Here is a 19,246-nt window from a genome sequence, read left to right on the forward strand (position 1 = left end):
CCTGTTTCTTGTTTTGCGCACTAACCATGGAAAGAAGGGGAGAGGAGGGGGACAAAAAAAGAGACTATTTTCAAATAACCACCTSCAAATCGATTTTCCTGAGCCTCCTGCAGGTTTTCACATAAACTCTTTTGGAAGGAGAGCACYGCCACTTTGCCTCTAACATAGCATCGAGGGAGCACTCATTACCGCTCCCATTTAACTTCCCCTTTGCTCAGTTCACCATTGACCAGTCTTGCTGCAGTGTCTAGACCCTGCAGCGAGACTGGAAGGAGCCCATCATTTAAGCAGTGCACGGTGCAAATGCAACAGACTGGAACGACCACTAAGACCATCACGTGTGTAACYCTACACGCAAGCGATACACTGTCAAAAGCATGCTCTTATCCTAAACCCCCTCAAGATAATTGTTTTTTCCCCAGCAACAGTTAAGATCATCTGAATGTTCATCCTGGCTATGCTCATTCTAACGATAAGAACAGGGATTTTTAGATTTTTTTCCTGTTCTCTAGTGATGTCTATACTGACCACCCAAAAATCCTAACAATTTTTTTCTTCATCTTTTACCTTGAGAAAGAAATTCATCCCACTGTTCACTTAGGATAAATGGAAACAGTCTCACCTCTCTTGCTATCAACACCCTTCACCTGCTAATATCTATGATTATCTCCCCCGGTTTACATAACACCCATCGCATAAGAGAATTAGAAAGAATATTTCCAGCTCCCARACATCATCACCTTCCCCTGCTCTGTGCCCATTCACTGTCTGAAGGTCAGCAAACCCGACACCGGGCTTTGTTTCAAGAGGTATTTTGTACAGCCCCCAGAAATAACATGGTTAGAGATGGGTTTACGTGACTAACGCTATAAAGAAAGCACGCTATCTTTTTACTCACTGGAGGCCGAAGGGACTGTCTTTCGGCGTGAAGAAGATAGCGCTCGCCCTTGTCTCATCGGCCACCTGGTTTGGCATCCGGGGCTGCCTCAGGCGCTCTGTCCGAGAAAGGTGGCTGCCCGGGAAATCCCTGGAGTCCAGAGACAGTTTGGAGTTGGTCCGCTCTGTCCGGGTCGGTTCAAGCACCATTCCGGATTGACCTTCCTTTCGCTCTATGAACATGCTGACAGGTCTGTCCTTTGGGGCRCTGTGGGCTGGAGAGTTTCCTCTGTTCCCAACAGTGAGACCTTTAATATCTACTGACAAGGCTGGAGTTATACCTGGGGCGAAGCCGTGCTCCCCTCTGCTCTGGGGATGCAGGATGAGGACAGACTGAGGCCGGCTGTCTGGTCTTTTTGATGGTTTGAGAGAAGGGTCCTTGATTCTGCTTGGCTCAACCCTCTGCAAAGCCTCCATCCTCCCTTGTTTCTCAAGCTGCTCAAAGGCTTTGCGTTGTCTCTCTAGAATTTCCTTCTGCTGGCGGATCTGCTCCATCATCTCCCTCTCATTTTGCAGCTGAAGCTGCTTTTGCCGTTCTTCCTTCTCCACATTGAGTTTTTCCAGTCTCTTGATTACTGAGTCTGGAGAATGGGTCTGTGTTCCAACAGCTGTCCCACGTTCCTCTCTCTTGGTARGAGCCTTTTCCCCTACCTCCCCTCTCAAGGTTTTGCCCTGGTCTTGCTTGTCGGACTCAGAGTCCTTCCTGATCTGAGGGGACGTAACTGTTTTCTCTTCTCTTTCAGCTGGTTTGTTCCTCAGGTTATTCTCCAGCAATGACTGCTTTACTTTTGAGTTGTCCTGGGGTGGAACGTAGAAGGTCGGTAGATTACTAGAAAGGAAGGTTTCTCTTGGATGCATCTTGTATATAACATTCTGGGGATCACAGACTTCACGCTCCTTAGTAGTGCGGTTATCTGTTAACTCAGAGTCTGAAGGCCTCCTTTTGCAACTGGATAAATTGCTGTTCACATCTGCTGCACAGAAAGACTTATCCTGCAAATGAGGCTGAGGAGTGCTAGGTAAAGAGTCCTGGGTCTCCGTGGAAAACGACTGCACATCTTGCTCATCTAAAACTACRGAAACAAGTTTACTTGGGGTATCTTCACAGCTTAACATCTCTAAGCTCCCTTGAGAGCTTTCACTCTCTGGGGTTCCCTGAGGGGAATGAAGTGCCTCAGATACAAGCTCTGTGGACCACCGACGCTCTTCTGAAGGTGACAGCCCTCCAGTGGACCGGACTTTAAGCAATTCCAAGCTAAATTTTGCCTGTTCCAATTCACGCATTCTCCGGCTTTCTCTTTTTGCACGAAACACTTTTTTCTGGTTGAGATCCTCCAATGACTTGGGTCTCTCTCTCACAACTACTTCCTCTTCAGTGTCCATACCACTTTGGCTACTGGCTCTCTCATGTCTTTTGTGTAATAAATTTCCTGTACTATCCAATGGGTCCATGKGATTCAGCCGATTATTCTCTATCAGCGATTTATGTTCCTCTATAGCTCTCACTCTCTCTTCAAATGAGCCATCCTCCCACTTAGAGGGGTCTGAGCCCTTAATTTCCAAAGCATCATTTGCCTCCAGTCCATCCTCTTCTCTAATTGACAGGCCATTCTCCAGCTGTCTGTCTTTTAATCTCTGCTCTTTCAAAGCTCTGAACCTGCAAGAAAAAAAAACAAAGAACAACAAAAAAAAAATTCACTGTATCCTTGTGCCCTATCACACTGCTTCAAGGCACTGCACCAGTGGCATCTCATCAGCATGGATCTCACCATCTCATCACCACAGGCATTTCAGGCAGCCCTTCTTGTTGGAAGTCAAGAGCAAGATGACGTGTGCACACATTATGTATCCAAAGTGAATTTTCAATCTTCTCCTCTTCTGCCATCTCTCCTAATCAAGAATTGCACCAGCACCCCCAAAAGCTTCTCTTGTGCCGATGACAGCGGCTCCAGACTTCATCCCCAGTTTAGCTGGTTTGTAAGTWGACATAGCCAGGAAAGCGTAACATGTCACGCCTTGGCTTTCCGAGTCTGATCTTCACCATCACGCTGCCTGGGCTGACTTGGGTACAGCCAGTAGCTACTCCCACACTGCACTACCAGCTCTTCCTGGCTCCCAATTCTTTCACCCTAAGTCAATCACTCAACACCTKGTAGGCAGTGCTTCCCTGGAATGAATGAAGACCTGCCCTGCAGTAAGCGAGCCAAGACCGTACAGGGAATGCTCGCAAATGTTTTTCTCTCAGCAGCAGCTGGCTTAGGCAACTCTTGTCGCTGCTTCTGTCCAAGCACCACTTGCTGTCTGACTGTCTGGGAGACAGTGCAGCAACCAGATCAGCGAGCCAATCTGAGCTAAAAATAAGCTACTTAAACCAGCACTGCTGCCAAGAAAAAAAAAAAAAACTCGCAAGTATTTATGTCCTCAACTCGCCACTGCCTACGTGCTCTAACCTGAAATAGGCTCTGCTTATTCTAAGAGTAGGATGTGCAGCTAACTGAACTCCTCTGGTAGGGAGCGTGGCCCAGTGAAGGATCAGGGCAGGTCATGACAGCCTCAGGGATCCTAAGAAGGGACACCATGATCTGCAAGTCACGGTAGCCTGAGCCCTGCCAGAATTCATACCGACTGCATCTTCCCCCGCGACGGGCATCATCAGAAAGCATTTTCTTTTTTAATTCACAGAATTAAACTAATTGTCACATTACCTTAAATAAGCCCCAATACCTTCAGTAAGTCACGTTACCTTTGTCGYGCTAAATATCCTCTGCAGGCTGCTTGCAAACAGATGACACTGTTCCGGCTGACGTGGTAAAAGCGCTTTGCGCAGTGCCCTCGCCAGGCTGCCTGGATGCTAGTGGCCGCCTCGTGACGCCGCTTCGCGTACTCCCGCCAGCAGTTCTGGATGAGATGGGCTGCAAACTGCATCTGCAGAAACCTCCGTCTCTGTACAAAGCCCCGCCAGTGACTCTGGAGAACRACCGCCGCTTTGCTGAGAACGAGAGGCTCCGGTGCTGGTTCGCCTTGCTTTCGACTCCGATAGCTACGCCAGTATTGCTGCAAATACAACAGGCAGGTCCTCGGAGCGTGAACGGTGACAGAATCAGAGGGCATCTGCCTTCACATGACCCTTCTGACTTTGTCTCTCCCAAGCRCGCATAGTCACTTATTACTGCACTAGAAGTTGAACTCCGGTTGTAAGCTCCTTGGAGAGGAGAACTCAATTCACACGTCAGATAGTCTAACTACGGATAGAGCCGTAAGCTCTGGGAGTTACGGGCTGTAATTAGCAATCTCAGTGAAACTATTCGTCACCACCTACCTGTATGATTATTGCTGCTTGCCGTAAGCTCAGGAACTGCCGTCGGTAGAGCATACTGCGGAACCAGCGCTGCAGCAGGGTGATCCTTCGGAGCACCTCTTGGTGAAGCAAGTCCTGCAAGAGCTGGCGCTCCCGCTCTTTCACAAAAACCTGACCAAAAAAACCCCCAAAAAACAATGAGCTTGGAAAACCAACATTGTTCTTCTGCAACCACAAGACAAACGATTTAACTCCACTGGCTGCTGCACCCTGAACACCCAGAAGGAAGTTTAGCGGCTGCTTTTAGACTACCTGTGACAGGTCTCTGGAATTTCATCTGTAGCCTGGGACTGTCAATGTTGAACATCAGTCATAAATCACAGCAGCCTCTACTTTTCCCTTCTGGGAAGACAAGACGATAGCTGTCATAACAACAAGCTATGTCTATACACAGACAAGTTTTGAAGGCCGGCTTGTTAAAACCAGAACACTGTGACTTGGTCAAAACAAAACTGTTCCTTACTATTTTGTGTTAGCAACATTCAAACCATCATTTGAGCCATTTGCTGCTGGCAAACAGAAGAAAAAGAGTTTTGTTAATTAAACACATAGATGAGGATGTTGATATATCAGTATAGAAGTGCAGGCAAGTGTTATATCTCTATCTTAAGTGTACGCATGAGCTGAGGATAAACATTTACCATTGTTCTTCCAACTTGATAATTGTCCGGATTGAGTTTTATTTTCCTGAAGAAATCATGGATATTGTGCTTGGATGGGCTGATTCCTTGTGGCAGAAGGACATGGAAATGGTTGACAAAATCCTGAGAAAAAAAAACAAACCACCAAAATTTGGTTAAATGGGCACTGCTGTGTCACTTTCTTACATAAATAACTCTGTGACTTGCTCCACCGGCCACATGAAACAGGATCCGTCAGGTCAGCAGGAGGAGAGAGAGCATTTTCCATACTGGAGAACACACAAAGYTTCCTCCATTTGAGCCATCTGTGGTTCAACATTGCACGGGAAGCCCATCAAAGCAGAGGCCCAGGAATGATCGAATGTCTTTCGGCGTGGGAGGAGAGAGCCTGCCCAATCTGTCTGCGAGGTAATTCTGAGCTAAAAACCCCTCAAACCAACTACAGAAGGGAGTTACCAGCTTCTGCAAAGCATGTCAGGCAAGAGACTGCTTCATCAGTTACTGCTGCGATACCTGAAAGAGCRGAGCTACGGGAGGAGAGATCCTCCCAGGTAGAAACGGGATTCATGCTCGCCGCAAAAAAATTGAGCAGTCTTTCCTTCTAAACAGCTGCTGCGCAGGACATGACATCTGGCCAAAAGCAGCTGCCAGCAGGAAACCAATGGGGAACAGCAAATCATGAACAAACTGACATACGCACAAAACCCGGCAAAAACACGGAAGAGTAGAAAATACAGAAAGTTGGTTTTCTCCCGAACAAGCAACTCTACAGGATCCCGACCAACCTCCTGAGGAGGTGTAGTCAGCACTGACACAATGGGACGAACGCCATCCCGAAGGAAACAAAATAAATGAGTACCGAAAAAAAATCTCAGTGACTAAYGGGAGGCTTAAGCTGAAGAGATGGTATCTTGTCACCTGTCTGGTTGACCCTGAGGAGGATTTTCCCAAAGCATTCATAAAGCTTTTGATATTGCACTAAAGAATCCCCTAACTTCACTGGTTCATTTTGTTGACTTGGACCAGCTTAGACAGGAATCCAGTGTCACTAAAAAGAATCTCCAGTTTTCACTATGGAGAGATAATGCTAAATGATTTGGGGAGGTGAACTGGAAAATTTGGTTCTTGAAAGACAAGCTGCAGCACCTCATTTCGCCAAAAGAGTTTGAGTGAATTCACYGACCCCTAGCACGCAGGGCAGTAGATTTCAAATCATGCCCGTGAGCGTGCATGCAAATCGGATGCAGTTTTGTGCAAAAAGAAGGAAGTAGAGGTTGTGAAAAAGTACGTCTGCATTCAGAAAAACGTCATGTTTTCTGCAGAGCGGCTCCTCGCCTTTGCTTAGGTCTAGAATAGCATGCCAGAAATTAGGTGTAGCAGCACAGCGCATGATTACTCCATGCCTGACCGTAGCCAATTACACTGTCTTGCACAAGCTATAAATTCATTCCCTCGTAAAAAAACCCAAGAAGGCACTTACAAGCTAGCACTGTTCAGACAACTATGATAATGATGATAAAGGTGGCTAAGGACTGAAAACGTTTTCTCCAACCTGGAAGGAGTATTTGCAGCTGTATCCTGATTGGCGAATCCGAACCGTCTCCAGCATTCCTGTGTACCGCAGCTGCCTAAGCACCAGGCTATCACTGAACCGCAGTGGGAGCTGAAATGGAAAAACAGGCCAACGATGAGCAAATATTTCCTTTAATTCCAACCACTTAAGTGCATGGACGGGTAAACTGATTCAGCACATGTAACACATCTGGCGTGACATCCACATTGGCAACGACGCTAAGAGAAAGAGGCACTGCGGTTTCCCAGGAACCGTACTACCACCACCAGGGTGGAATCCTGTTTTTCCTCAGCAGCCATCAGATGGAAGTGATTTTCCAAAATATCTAGCTAGATATGAAGCTATGATCTAGAAGAGAATGCTTTTTTGCATTCCCCTCAACAGCACAGCCAGTGGGTAAGAGAGTGAGCAACGAAATATCTACTAGGCATAAAGCTTCATCTTTTGGTTTTAGATGTCTGGGTAAAACTACAAAGGATTAACCCGTAACAAAGCATCACAACAACCTTCTTTTTAAACTAAGGGTCCCCAGGCCACGAGACAAACCACCCCTTTTAAGTCATATTAATGAAATACTATGCATCGCTGAGTCAGTTGGAGTAATGTGGTTTATTCTGAAAGAACCTGCTTTTATAAACAGAAAAAAWTATTCTACCTAAAGGAAGACACTTTAGGGCTCAGGAATGGCAAAAATGGATTCACAGGCCTGTAAATCTCTACTACAGGTGGCAGAAACTTTGAAGGAGGCAATTTGGTTTATTGAAGAGTTTTCATATACTTATTTCTACAGCTACAGGAAAAGCCAATGTACTTCATCAAGAACAATTCTATGCCCAAATGATACGGCATATGCTTTAACAAGCACCTTTTAAATCCAATTCAGTGGTGCGGGCTTTCTTTTCTTTTTAACTCAGCATAAAAATTTACATATTTATAAAACACTTCCAAGATGCTGCAGATTTCAAGCAGGACTTTGCGAACGAAAGACAACCTCCAATCCTAGCAAGTCACTTCATTATTTTCTTGCCAATGCAGTGGCTGCGCTGCAGAAGGAGCTTTCGCAAAGCCCTAGGAATTTAACTAGTCTACGGTAAGACAGCACAACATCTGCGTGTTGGATAAAATTGCAGGGCACATTGCTTTGTGCTTCTGAATCAACAGCGGTTGAGCCAGCTCTATGCCGCCGCTGGAACTGGCAAGCTTTCCATTTCCAAAACCTCAACACATTATGGGTTTCCAGAGGGCTGTTTGATCTCCAGACAGTCAGAGAGGGAACAAGTCTATGCGCGAGCCAGGGCTGGGAAGCGGTTTTGTACCCGAGCCTTCAGCAGCGCCATTTCGGAGGTCAGCATTTACCTTTTCAGCGTTAGAGCGAATGCACTTGACAAAATAAGGTTCTGCCTGGCCAAGGGTCTCCATCAGCTTGTTGAGCGATGCCTGCAAGAAAGAGTACATCTTAAATTGGGAAACAGAGACAAGAGCATGGAGGATAATGAAAATCCAGGCACTTGAATCAGAAAACAAAGCTTTGAACAAATGATGAGCAAACCAGGCAGACGGGAACCCATTCCCTGAAATGAGTGTTCCAGACATCCTACAACTCGGCTGTTATTGCTTTGTATCCAACAACTTAGCTAGAGATAAATATGATTTTGTTTGGTTAAGGCTCCTGCTGAAATGACATTCATAGCAGTACGTCATGCAGAACTGTACTTTAAGATAGTCCCCAATCTTCAACCTCTTCTCATCAGCCATGGGAGCCCAAAGTCATTTCCCATTTCACACCAACGATCCATTTATAGATTTGAGTGGGAGCTCCAAGATAACCATCTACCAAACATTTGTGGGATACAGTACGGTCACTGGTGTTCTTTAAATACAAAGAAACAATTTTCCTCTTTCAAAAACAATTCCATGCAGCATTTGTTCCAGTCTTTTTTTTATTGTAAAAACATTATTGCTGGCCTAGAAGTGAATTCTCTTCATGATAGTTTTGCAATGGGAAGATCTGGCAGCTTTCTCTAATATTCACTTCCCATAGTTTGCCTGTTTTCTTCTTCCTGAGTGACTTCCCTCTCTTTCAAATAACTGAATTTACAATGATTTTTAAAGCTTGTGAATCCTAAACATGTCATAGGTTGTTTTTAGATAAGAATGGTTTTAAAGTTGGTATAACTTCGGCCATATTCTTCTGCTGAAATGCACAGCTGTGACTCCTGAGAACCAAAGGTTTTCTAGATTCCCATTTCTTATTATGTTCTGCAATAAATATGGGTCATTTATAACACTGAGATTTAACAACGGTAATATTTCCCGTAATTTCTGCATAATTATTAAAAACATAGGGCATATAAGTGAATTCGTATTGGTGTCACTTCCATTTACAACAGCTCCGGTGGAACGTTGTTCCAAGGGACACCTCCAGCTCACAAATCTCTCTTGCAGCGAAGCATAAGCTCCCTGAATAATAACACCCTGAGGAATTAAGATCCAAATAGAGAGCCACCGAGTCATTCGGCGCCTGGATGGACTCCTTCACTGCATCTCCCCTGTGCAACTGCTCTGAACGTCTCTAAGGGCTGAGCACGTTGCTGACATGGTGTTAGGAACATGCTCCCAAGTTGATTATTCATGGTGCCGACCGGATTTTAACAGCTTCTGAAACTCAGAGGTTTAAAAGATATTCTGTTGTATATTTACTATAAACACACAGCTACAATTTTATGAATACGTATACTCATAAAACCACGCGCGCAAGTGCCTAATAAGAGAAAGAAGCACTTCATCTAAAAATCTGTGCGCAGAAAGCCTTTTATTTTACCTCTGATCGCTTTAAAGACATCTTTATGGGAAGCCTTTCATGTTTATAGACATTTTCTACATACAGCGTCTGGGTAAGAGCAATCGATTAAAGGCGCACATACACATGCAGGGCAGCTGTGCTCCTGGCGGTGCAGACCATTAAAATGGCCTTGCCGCTGCCGCCGCAGAGAAGAGGCTACAAGAAGCAAACCTCAGCTGGCTTGCACGGTCATAGATTTACTGCCTGTGGCCTTCTTCTGTGACAGGTTCATTTAAATCACTTGCAAAAAAATAAATAAATAAAATAAAAAGCTTATTAATAAATAACGATCTGCTACGTAAATCAGCTCTAGCCAGTGCTGTACAAAAAATCTCAGCGGTGCTCTCCTCTCCCGAGCTGGGTGTCCGCGTTTGACAACGTGCTCCCACGTCCGGCGTCGCCAGGGGTTAACCTTCCAGCGTTCAGCCGGTGGGAGGCGCAGAGGGGGGGAAAAATGACACGGTCGTTTTGCCAAGCAGCGCTGCCAAGATGCCCGAGACAAACAAACGGCTTTAGGCACAGGGGAATTTCAGGAGACCCGGGCAAGGCGCAGCTTTCGAGAGCGTTGCACGATTCGCAGCTACAGAGGAGAGGATGCTGGCGTGATTTTTCCCCGTCATCAACAACCATCAATATTCTGCGCACAGCAGATGGTTCCCCCTACACACACACACATACACACACCATCTGTTAGGCCCTTATCATCAGGAATCCGTAAAGTACATGTGAAGTCACTGGATTAACTCTTCTTTGTCCTCTGCCTGGAAAACTTCACAGCCACACACTCTTTCACCACTTTTACTCATCCTTCCAGTGCGAGATTAATCACCTCAGCATTATCCCGCGCGAAGAAGGGCAGGCTCCTTTCCATTTGAGTATCACCGGCAGAATAAGAAGGGAGAATACAAATCTCCGCGCTTCAGTCCAGTTACTGGCAGGCTCGTTTTCAGCCAAGGAAGCCGTTGCTGCTCTTAAAGCATCCCCTAATAAAGACAGCTATGACTCACGAGCACTAATGCCACGCACGGCAACGGCATTCCCACTTTTAACCTTGCCTTCACCAGCCGACTGCATGTACATATGCTGCTTTCAGAGATATTTCGCCTACAGGTTGCAACGATCTTYGACATATTTAAAATCAGTGAGACAGAACAGCTGTAAGCTCCCCGTTCAGGCACTAGCCACAAGGCAGTATTTATCAGCAAAAATGCATGATAGGAAACATTTGTGTTTCCTGTCTGTGACCCAATTCCATGCGCCACAATTTTATTAGCGCGCTCTTGATAGAAAGCTATCTTGCAGGCTTGCGCCGGGCTGGTCTCCTGAGAAAATGCTTCTCTCTTATGAGTGTTAAATGAAATTAGGGGGGTAGTGCCCTGCATTTTTCTGAAAGGAGAAGCAGGCAGTAATACAAGGAGCCAGTGTGCTGCCGTTCCGACTCTGACTTGAACATGTTTTTGTTCATTTAGAAGAGGACACGTTGTACGCAACTAGGCGTAGCTCCCGACTTGCCCAATCGCTGCGGCTGAACTTCAGAAACCGTAAGGCACCGCTCGGTATTCGAATAAATTGCTTTGCTGCATGGGGGCAGGGAGGGAATCCTTACAATGCTCCRAGGTCTTTTTGCTACTTATTTTTGTATGCTGTGAAATATATAGGAATCTGAACCATGTACAGTGACACTTTTTAGAATTTCACTTGCAGGATGAATAGGTTTCAGGAATGCATTTCATTCCAAGACATTCTCATTTCAACCACTCCATGGTACTGTATTAATGACACTCTGTAGAAGTTATATTTTAACCAGCATACCATCAGACTAGACTAAGCTCCATATATATGCAGATGCGTATTCTGCAAATTATATATATACACACATATGTGTGCACGCACGCATATGTATTTAATTACTTAATCTTATCCAGATTTATGCATGGAGACTTCCTAAAAATGAACCACTTCTCCAAAAAAACAAAGTAAAAAACACAACAGACTTTCTTCGAAACTGATTTTAGCTGAAATGCTGCTTTCTAATGTTACCACATGCTTGTGCATCGTAAGTCTTGTGGCAATTTCCAAGCCCTGATGCACATATTGGAGAATTATTTTAGCTGTAGCTATTCACAGGGAAGGTTAGTGGCGCGGAGCACTGACAACGCAGCAAACGACGGTATCGATCTCTTCTCAGAATCCCTGTATGGGCCTTGAGATAATGCAGCAAGATTTTGACCTTTCGGCGCCTATTAAAATGCATAGTCTAACTAACACAAAAACAGATTGAATTACCGACACAGAATGCAAGTAAACACACTTTAAAAGGCTGGCATTTCCGAATTTTACTATTTATGGACCCTACACAGAAAACACCATGATACGATTGCTTTGAAAGCAAGGTACCAAAGAACAAGGCATACATGCACACGTGGAGAGATACAGGCTGTATAAATAACTACGCTTGATTAGATATGTAACCACGTCAAAGGCATTTAAAAAGTCACAGACAGGGCAGAGACCAGAATCAATCCATCCCTCTGCCAGGTCCCGCACAGCATTTTGCCTGCTGCTTTGCCCACCCTGATTTTATAACCGAGTTAACTGCCTTTTTGCCCACCACTGCCCTTAGAAAACCACCCCTAGTTGAAAATCTTGCTGTTCTTCAACTCATCCTCACACCCTACCTCATTCTCCTGTTTTGGCACATCCTCTCCCTACTCACCATAACATCCAGTCTAACTCTTGTTTCTCTCTATTTTACATCAGTTGGATACCTGCAGGTTTCTGCATTCCCTCATAGCTTATCCAAGCCATATCCTTGGTCAAATTCACGTCTCAAATGGTGCTGAAGACAGGACAGCACTGTGCCCGCAAGCGCTCTCCTATGTACCCTTGGGAGCCCAAGCAGGTACTTGCTTTCAAATCGATAAAAATCTCTCCTTGATCTAACACCTCTCTGTCTTGAGAACAAACATGAAACTCAATTACCTGGAACTGGGCACTGATGCTGGGTGGTTTTTTCTTCTTGTGGAGATGGAGCAGAGATTTTGTGATGCGATCGTGCAGCGTCAGGTTAGTCAGGTGCTTGAGGGACTTCACATCCAGCATATGCTGTGGAAGAGAGACTTATTTTGTTCTTTGTAAACACAGCAATAACCAGACCTTGTTGCCATGCTATCCTTTACACCCCTCTTTATATTCCCTCTTCTGCAGGGCTTCCTAACCACCCTACTCAATCTCAACGGGAAACGTCGAGGAACAATGAGTTAGCTCTACTCCATTTTGGCCAGAGCCAGATCCACCAGATCGTGTTCCCCCAAGCTACCCTTGGCCTCGGAGGACTTGCCAAAGGGATCCTTGACCACGTAAAGTTTGTCTCTGCCACTCACTAATGGTCAGCTGCAGGCAAACATGAGCACCACAGAAAAGTTGCCCCTTGTTGATTATTTTGATGGAATGGTAACACCACCTCCAACTATGACCACTGCAAATAATTCATCACACACATGCAGAAAATGAGCTATTAGACATAAGCAGCAGGCCCTGGGGCTGCACTTGTGTGAATAGGAAGCTTTAGATGGAAAACACATGCTTGCCAGCAAGACCAAAGTATCCCAGCTTTGATTCAAGTGTCTGGGGATGAGACACTCCAGGGGAGAACTTGGTTTGCTTGAAAAACACATGTACAAAAGCTAGTAGAGATTTCCATTGGACAGCGAACGCTGAGAACGAAACGTTAGTCCACAAAGTCTATCCTACTATAGATATCTCCTTTCCTTACAACTGCTATGAAATGGTTGCTTCACTGCACCCAATTTATTCACTATTAATTAACAGTAAATTTATTAACTGTTTCTGGGCCTCTCCAGGCACAATCAGTATGCAACAGAGAACAGTAAAACTAAAGGTTGCTCCTTGTGTTCCTGCGGGAGAGGAAGAAATCAAAGCCAAAGGAAAGGTAGTCAGTGTTAATGCTTTGCAGGCTTCTGCTTTGGGCTAACATACAACTGAGATGGACTGAAAACTATTTAGTAACTTCATAGTCTGGAGTGTTAATCAAAGGAGTTATCTGCGTAGAAGTTACGTGTCTTCTAGCACAGGGACATTCCAATACTGGCTTCAGGACTGCAGGAAGCCTGCCAGAGCAGCTTGCATGGACTGCAGCTYGCCCAGCTGCTCTCTTTTTCCAGAGATCATTTCATTACGGGCAAGAAATGGGTTTTGGGTGYGTATGTCGTCCTGGTGGAAACCAGTGCCTGCTCCACTTTGCCATTATCTGGGCCCCTGCTCTTTCACCACCATGCAGATGCACCACKGCTATGGTCCCAGGGCAGAGAAAGGGCCACGGCACACAGCGGCTCTCTCCAGTGGAAAGTTATGGGGCTACACAGCAAGAAAGCACCATTTCTTCCATATATTTATATCATGYTGTTCAGTTTTAAGCAAGTAAAATTATTATCAGAAGACAGGCAGCATCAGCCAGACGTTCTCCAACTGCCAAAGCGGTATCAGCATTGGCCGCAGAAAACATTATTCTTCCAGTTACGCACAACAGATCTCTTTGCATCTGGTGTCTTGGAGCATAATAAATGCAGCCAGGACGGAGGGAAACTGAAGCAGTATTAGACAAACAATTTAAAGGTAACGGGCACTATAAATCAAATATAGTATGCAGCAATACTGTAATCAGGGTGGAATTAACTAATTGCAGAGGTTTTCTTCAGATAAAATCTGCATCATCTAGGTAGGCATCCCGAAAGTCAGCCTGTCTGTCAAATACCAGGCATCTTGCATAACCTACTCACTTACTTCAATTTGGAGACTTAATTATCAAAGTTCAACAGAGAACGAAGGACGCAAGTGCTCACATAGCCCTCTCCCAGGGCAAATCACTGCTACTATGTTCTGCGATCCTTTGGTTTTACAGAAAAAGAGCACCGAACGGAGCAGGCCAGAGCTGATTTGCCAAAGGTCTTGGACTAGAAAGGAGCAATTTTCCTTACACACACATCAGCATTTCAACGTTGTACCTACAGTTTTAACCCTGTAGCACAAGAGGTAAAAACGTTGCTTGTCTCTCACCTTTGGGAGATTGGGTTTGGCTTTGAAGTTCTTATTTCGCCTGGGGAGATAAGAAACAACCTGTATTAATCCAAGCATACAATTGCAGACTGGAGTTTGTGCATTCGCTGTTGTGATATTCACGTATAATAGAACAGCTCAACTTTGCCATTAAGAAATCAATCTCTTTCGCGTTAGTCCTGACATACCCAAGTCAAAGGGCAGAAGTGGGTTTTTGACACTGTACAAGCAATAAACCTAGCACAAGGTCCAGAAAAATGAACACAACAGGAATTTATGAAATAAGCCCTTCAAAATCACCTTAAGCAACTGCTTCCCATAATCTGCACTGCAACTACGTTTCTTCTGCATTCTGCAGAGTAGTCTTACAAATTTAGTCGTACACGTTTAAAAGGAAGGTATCCAATTCAACCAAGTGGTTACATCAGAAGTGATGGGGTGAGTAGGGGAGCGGCACCACAAAACAAATGACCACCCTGCTTTCCCGTATCACACATTAACTCCAAGCGCTCTGGCAAGGGTTTCCGAAACTTCCRATGAGGATGTAGCATGACTCACCAATGTCATTTCCACATCTAATTTGTAATGGAAACTTTAATATCACGTTAAAAAGTGTTACTGCATAACATCACTGTCATATCTTGAGACTGGTTTGACCGGCAGATTCATTCCCTCTAACTTCCCTGTGCCTGTCATTGCAAATGAATGATAAGAGACCGAATAAATCAGACACACAGAACCTACTGAGGTTGCTTTGACCCAACCTTGCAACGTCCTAGCCCACTTGGAGCTCTGRTTTTTTTTTAAGCTAGAAACATATTCATTTATTCTGACTATTTATGTCCCTATTATTACCCATGCTGCTTATTATACTCCAGGAATAAAGCCAAAATCCAGTCCTTTTGTACTAACATGAGAATGCCGTGGGCCCTTTCCAGCAGCTTGCTGTTGGTTGAATTAACAAATATCCCATCTTTGTCTAGGAAGGAGCTCGGACTGGAGAGTCTGCTGTGCCGAATCCCCATCCTGCCATTCCAGCCCACTCCGTAGGCATCACTGAAATGCAAAGCAGGGCAGTCACAACACACACTTTCAGGAAGATGTACAAAAATCGTGGGTTTTTTTTTTTTTTTTTTTGACAAAATAAAGAGCAGAGAGCATTTATTTAAAAATCACCAAAAGCTTCTAAACTGGCAGATTATAAAATAATTCAAAAGAAAACGACAATCACGAGTTTATTCTCTTCACTAGTCATTCACTCCCACATGACAAGTTCACAATGCCAGACACAACATGTAAAGCAATCAGCTAGTTAATCACGTTTTAAAAATCAAATATGCATAAAAAGAGCCAACTATCATCAGGAGAATAATAACACCCAGTTCTCTCCGGTAGACAACTTAGGTCTGCAGATACCTGTGGCACCTTTTTGGGGGCTTAGGCAAAGCCTCTCCCTTGGCTGCAATAACATGGGGGCTTTTCCAGCCCTGCAGAAATGGCCGTATGAAATAACAGCGGATCCAGGTGGGATGTGGGGTCCGCCAAACCACCAGAACTATTTCAGGCAGAAGAAAAAGGAATAGGAAGAGACTCAACACATGGAGGAGAGCAGTAAAGCAGTCTTCAGGCCAGATTCTGAAGGGCATGGTCATTTAAATGGGGTCTCAGGCAGGCATCACTGTCTTCTGGGGTCGCCCACTAAAGCGGCCCTGAAAGTCCTTATCTGGAGGAAGGGGAAATATCATCAAGGGCCAGACTGAAAGAAAAAAGTCAGACTGAAAAATTGTTACTTTAGCCAGCTCTGAAAGTCTGTAGCCTTGGAGCAATATGACCCTGAAGTAGTCGATACAAGTTCTCTTACTGTCTYAACCCGGTGCTTCTCAAATTCTTCCCTAGTTTCTGTTAAATCTGTATTTTGACATACACTACCATCAAAAGAAAGGATGAATCACAGCAAACTGTGCTCTAGGACTTACTATTATTATTTCTTTTTTTTAAAGCCGCCCCTTTGATTCCAGAAAGGCCACCAGGAAGCTTTAAGAAAAAATTTAGTTTAATATCTAATTTAGTTTAGCATCTATCTGTAAACATCTAGTTTAGTATCTCACCATCCCACCGTCTTTGCCTTTACAATAAAGGTCCTAGCTGTCAAAAACTTCCTACTTGCTGGGGAAAATCACAGGTTGACTAGGACCACGAAACCTCAGTGGCCACTTTCAGGAACTGCAACCCTGTCATTAATCCCGGGTGACAGTAGAGCGCTCTTGCCTTGGGACAGGATGTGGTTATACGGATTCTGAACATGATTAAAGAATAGGAAACCCTAGAAAGTCCCACGCAGTTTGACTAAGAGATAGAAATGGTAACTCTACTCATTCCCAACGGGCACACTAGAGTGAATACGYGCATACAGGGTCCGCCGTTTGGTCACTTGGGAGGTTCATCATCCCACCAAGCAGAACGGACTGTTTCAAGCCAGATGGGTCATCACCCGCTTTTTTGCACACTTCTTAAGACATCAATGAACAGCAAACGGTTTCTGCTGCGTGAAAACAGACAGCCCAAGAGCTTTTGGTTAGCGATGGCATGGTTTTAATTAAGCAATGGCTGCTGAAGGCAATTTGAAGGCATGCTGTCCTTCTGATGCTTTCCTGAAGCCCGCTTTCCTCCAGCTGCCCTAACAGCATGTGTCAACCACACAGGCACTTTCTTCAGAGGAGATCTGAGGAGCGCGCGTTGCTCAGTAAGCCCTCCTCGGCTACTTCCGGCATGAAGTCATGCCTCAGATCTGCTTTTAGAAGGATGCCCTGGGCGATCCTGTGGGTCGGAGCTACAGCGCCCGCTTAGCGGCAGCCACACGATAACGAGAGCGCTCTGAAAGAAAATTCCTCTGGTTAATTTAGCGCTCTAAATTGCTTACTGGCCTATCTGTTAGAAAGTATTGGGAAGCCATAGCAGTGCAATCCTGAACAGAAGGATAATTAMATAGCATCGGTTTTCAAGTAATTTTTTTTTCTATGCTCATCACCTTTATTTCTGTCGCTGCCCCTTCCTGTCTGACAAGTGCAACTTATACCCACTTTTTAYGAAGTCATGCGCCTCCAGATCAAGCTCATCTGCAACGAATGATGCTAAAATTGTGTGTCTATTCCAAAAGTGCTTTCTGGATTTTTAGAGATCTTAATGAGAGATTACATTCTGGTTTGCACTTTTGGAAGGATGGGGCTCAGATGTTTGGGGACCAGGCACTTACTGTATATWTGGGAACCAAAGATTAAGGAACATGTTCCTGAGGAGCCACACCAGGAGAAACATAGTCCTTGTGGTGCCTCCATAAATACATTCTCTGTCAATCACTGCAAATATGTCAGCCCTGTCCAAGGAATAACTGTCTGTCCTTACTCTGAGAGGAACCAGTTGTTAGGATACAGCTGCTGAGGATGAAGGAAAAAAACCACAATAGTTGTTACCCTTGATCTCCTGGACATTTAAGGGAATTTGTTTGCTATGCTGACTTGTTTTAAGCCAAATAAATACAGCTGACCATAGACTGAACTCCACAGCACGGAGTAAACAAATATATTTTTCTTGCTCCCTGCTACTCTGATGTGACAGTAGGAATTTCCCTGCCTTTACAGAAAGCACCAGTGATGGCCCCTCACTAAGGTAACGGAAATGTTCTGGGCTAAGAAAACACCGGCAGACGTACCCGCCACAAAACACACCTCTGGGGTTTGATATGTACATTCAGAAAAGAGAACAAATCTGTTAAGTGGGATGGGGCTGCGCGCCAACATCCAATCTGAAGGCTCTCTCTTGGTAAGCAACCTCATCCTCCTTCAGCCTACTGAGATGTTACAGCTCCRGAAACACGGCACAGGCTCCATCTCGCACCTCAGCAGCAACATTTTCGACCGCTGAGCTCCTCTTATCTCTACGCGAAGATCTCCGTGTGGAAAAAATTTCGCATTGCATCACCTTTAAGGAAACCTGAGCAACCAGAGGAGCTAGAAATACTGAACGTCGCTTCKGAAGACTCACAATCGGGTAGGATGATTTTCGCGAGCTGGAATTCTGCACAAGACTTGGGAAAAGCATCGAAAATTTATGAATTTAAATGATTTAAGGGAGTCCAGGTTTCCCTTTGAAATGGAGACACTTCGCTTCACAAGAAGCTTAATTCTGAAATGAATTTGGAGAACTTTTTGCAGAAGGGGCACAGATCTGTGCCTCCTGAAGCGCAGAGCTGACTCACAAGCAGAAGTCTTCATTCAGTAGTTGCTTGAGTGGCCAGAATTTTCAAGGAAGGCTTAAAAAAATAATCTTACAAGCTGTGAAAACAACCAAATTCAAATTCACATGCTCTAACGTGACAATGAGGTAGAGGAGCTCCTGTGCATCAAGAAACTTGCCAATCATCAGAATTACCTTCATGCTAGTCATCAGGTTTCCCTTGATTTTCCCTTAACAAATCTGCACAACAAGCAAACGTTTGAAAATGTACCATTTCAAGCCTCACAACTTTCTGGGTCCTCCACACAAAGCAGAGCCTGGAGGCCTCAGACCACTTGCATACACAGTTCCACTTGCATACCAGTTCCATACACAAACGCATCATCTTTTTGCCTTGAGAAAAAGCCTCGACAAATTCTTATTTCCTTGATATTGGCACATTCATTAATTTTTTTGCATGCTTCTTACCACCTCGTACATCACCACCACTTACAATCACTGCCTTTCGACAGGGGAAAGTTGGGCTCCATGTCTGCTGTTAAGTCAGGTAAAGACATTTAGATATGACCACATGACAGGGAAAGAAT

The 19,246-nt window shown here is 44.8% G+C and overlaps 1 protein-coding gene across 1 annotated transcript in view; it reads right to left on the reverse strand.

The window, feature by feature from the left end:
• MYO9A (myosin IXA) overlaps positions 1 to 19,246 on the reverse strand; it is a 191,584-nt gene that overhangs the window by 27,724 nt on the left and 144,614 nt on the right. Inside the window, exons 16-24 of the mRNA XM_026068429.1 lie at positions 15,339 to 15,482; positions 14,427 to 14,466; positions 12,333 to 12,455; positions 7,865 to 7,945; positions 6,488 to 6,598; positions 4,936 to 5,058; positions 4,256 to 4,405; positions 3,680 to 3,990; positions 899 to 2,593 (exon numbers count right to left, since the gene is read on the reverse strand). Of these exons, the coding sequence (XP_025924214.1) occupies positions 899 to 2,593; positions 3,680 to 3,990; positions 4,256 to 4,405; positions 4,936 to 5,058; positions 6,488 to 6,598; positions 7,865 to 7,945; positions 12,333 to 12,455; positions 14,427 to 14,466; positions 15,339 to 15,482 (2,778 nt within the window). The remainder of the gene's footprint in view (positions 1 to 898; positions 2,594 to 3,679; positions 3,991 to 4,255; positions 4,406 to 4,935; positions 5,059 to 6,487; positions 6,599 to 7,864; positions 7,946 to 12,332; positions 12,456 to 14,426; positions 14,467 to 15,338; positions 15,483 to 19,246) is intronic.

Source organism: Apteryx rowi, unplaced genomic scaffold (assembly GCF_003343035.1).
Source record: "Apteryx rowi isolate R43461 unplaced genomic scaffold, aptRow1 scaffold_27, whole genome shotgun sequence".
Taxonomy (NCBI): domain Eukaryota; kingdom Metazoa; phylum Chordata; class Aves; order Apterygiformes; family Apterygidae; genus Apteryx; species Apteryx rowi.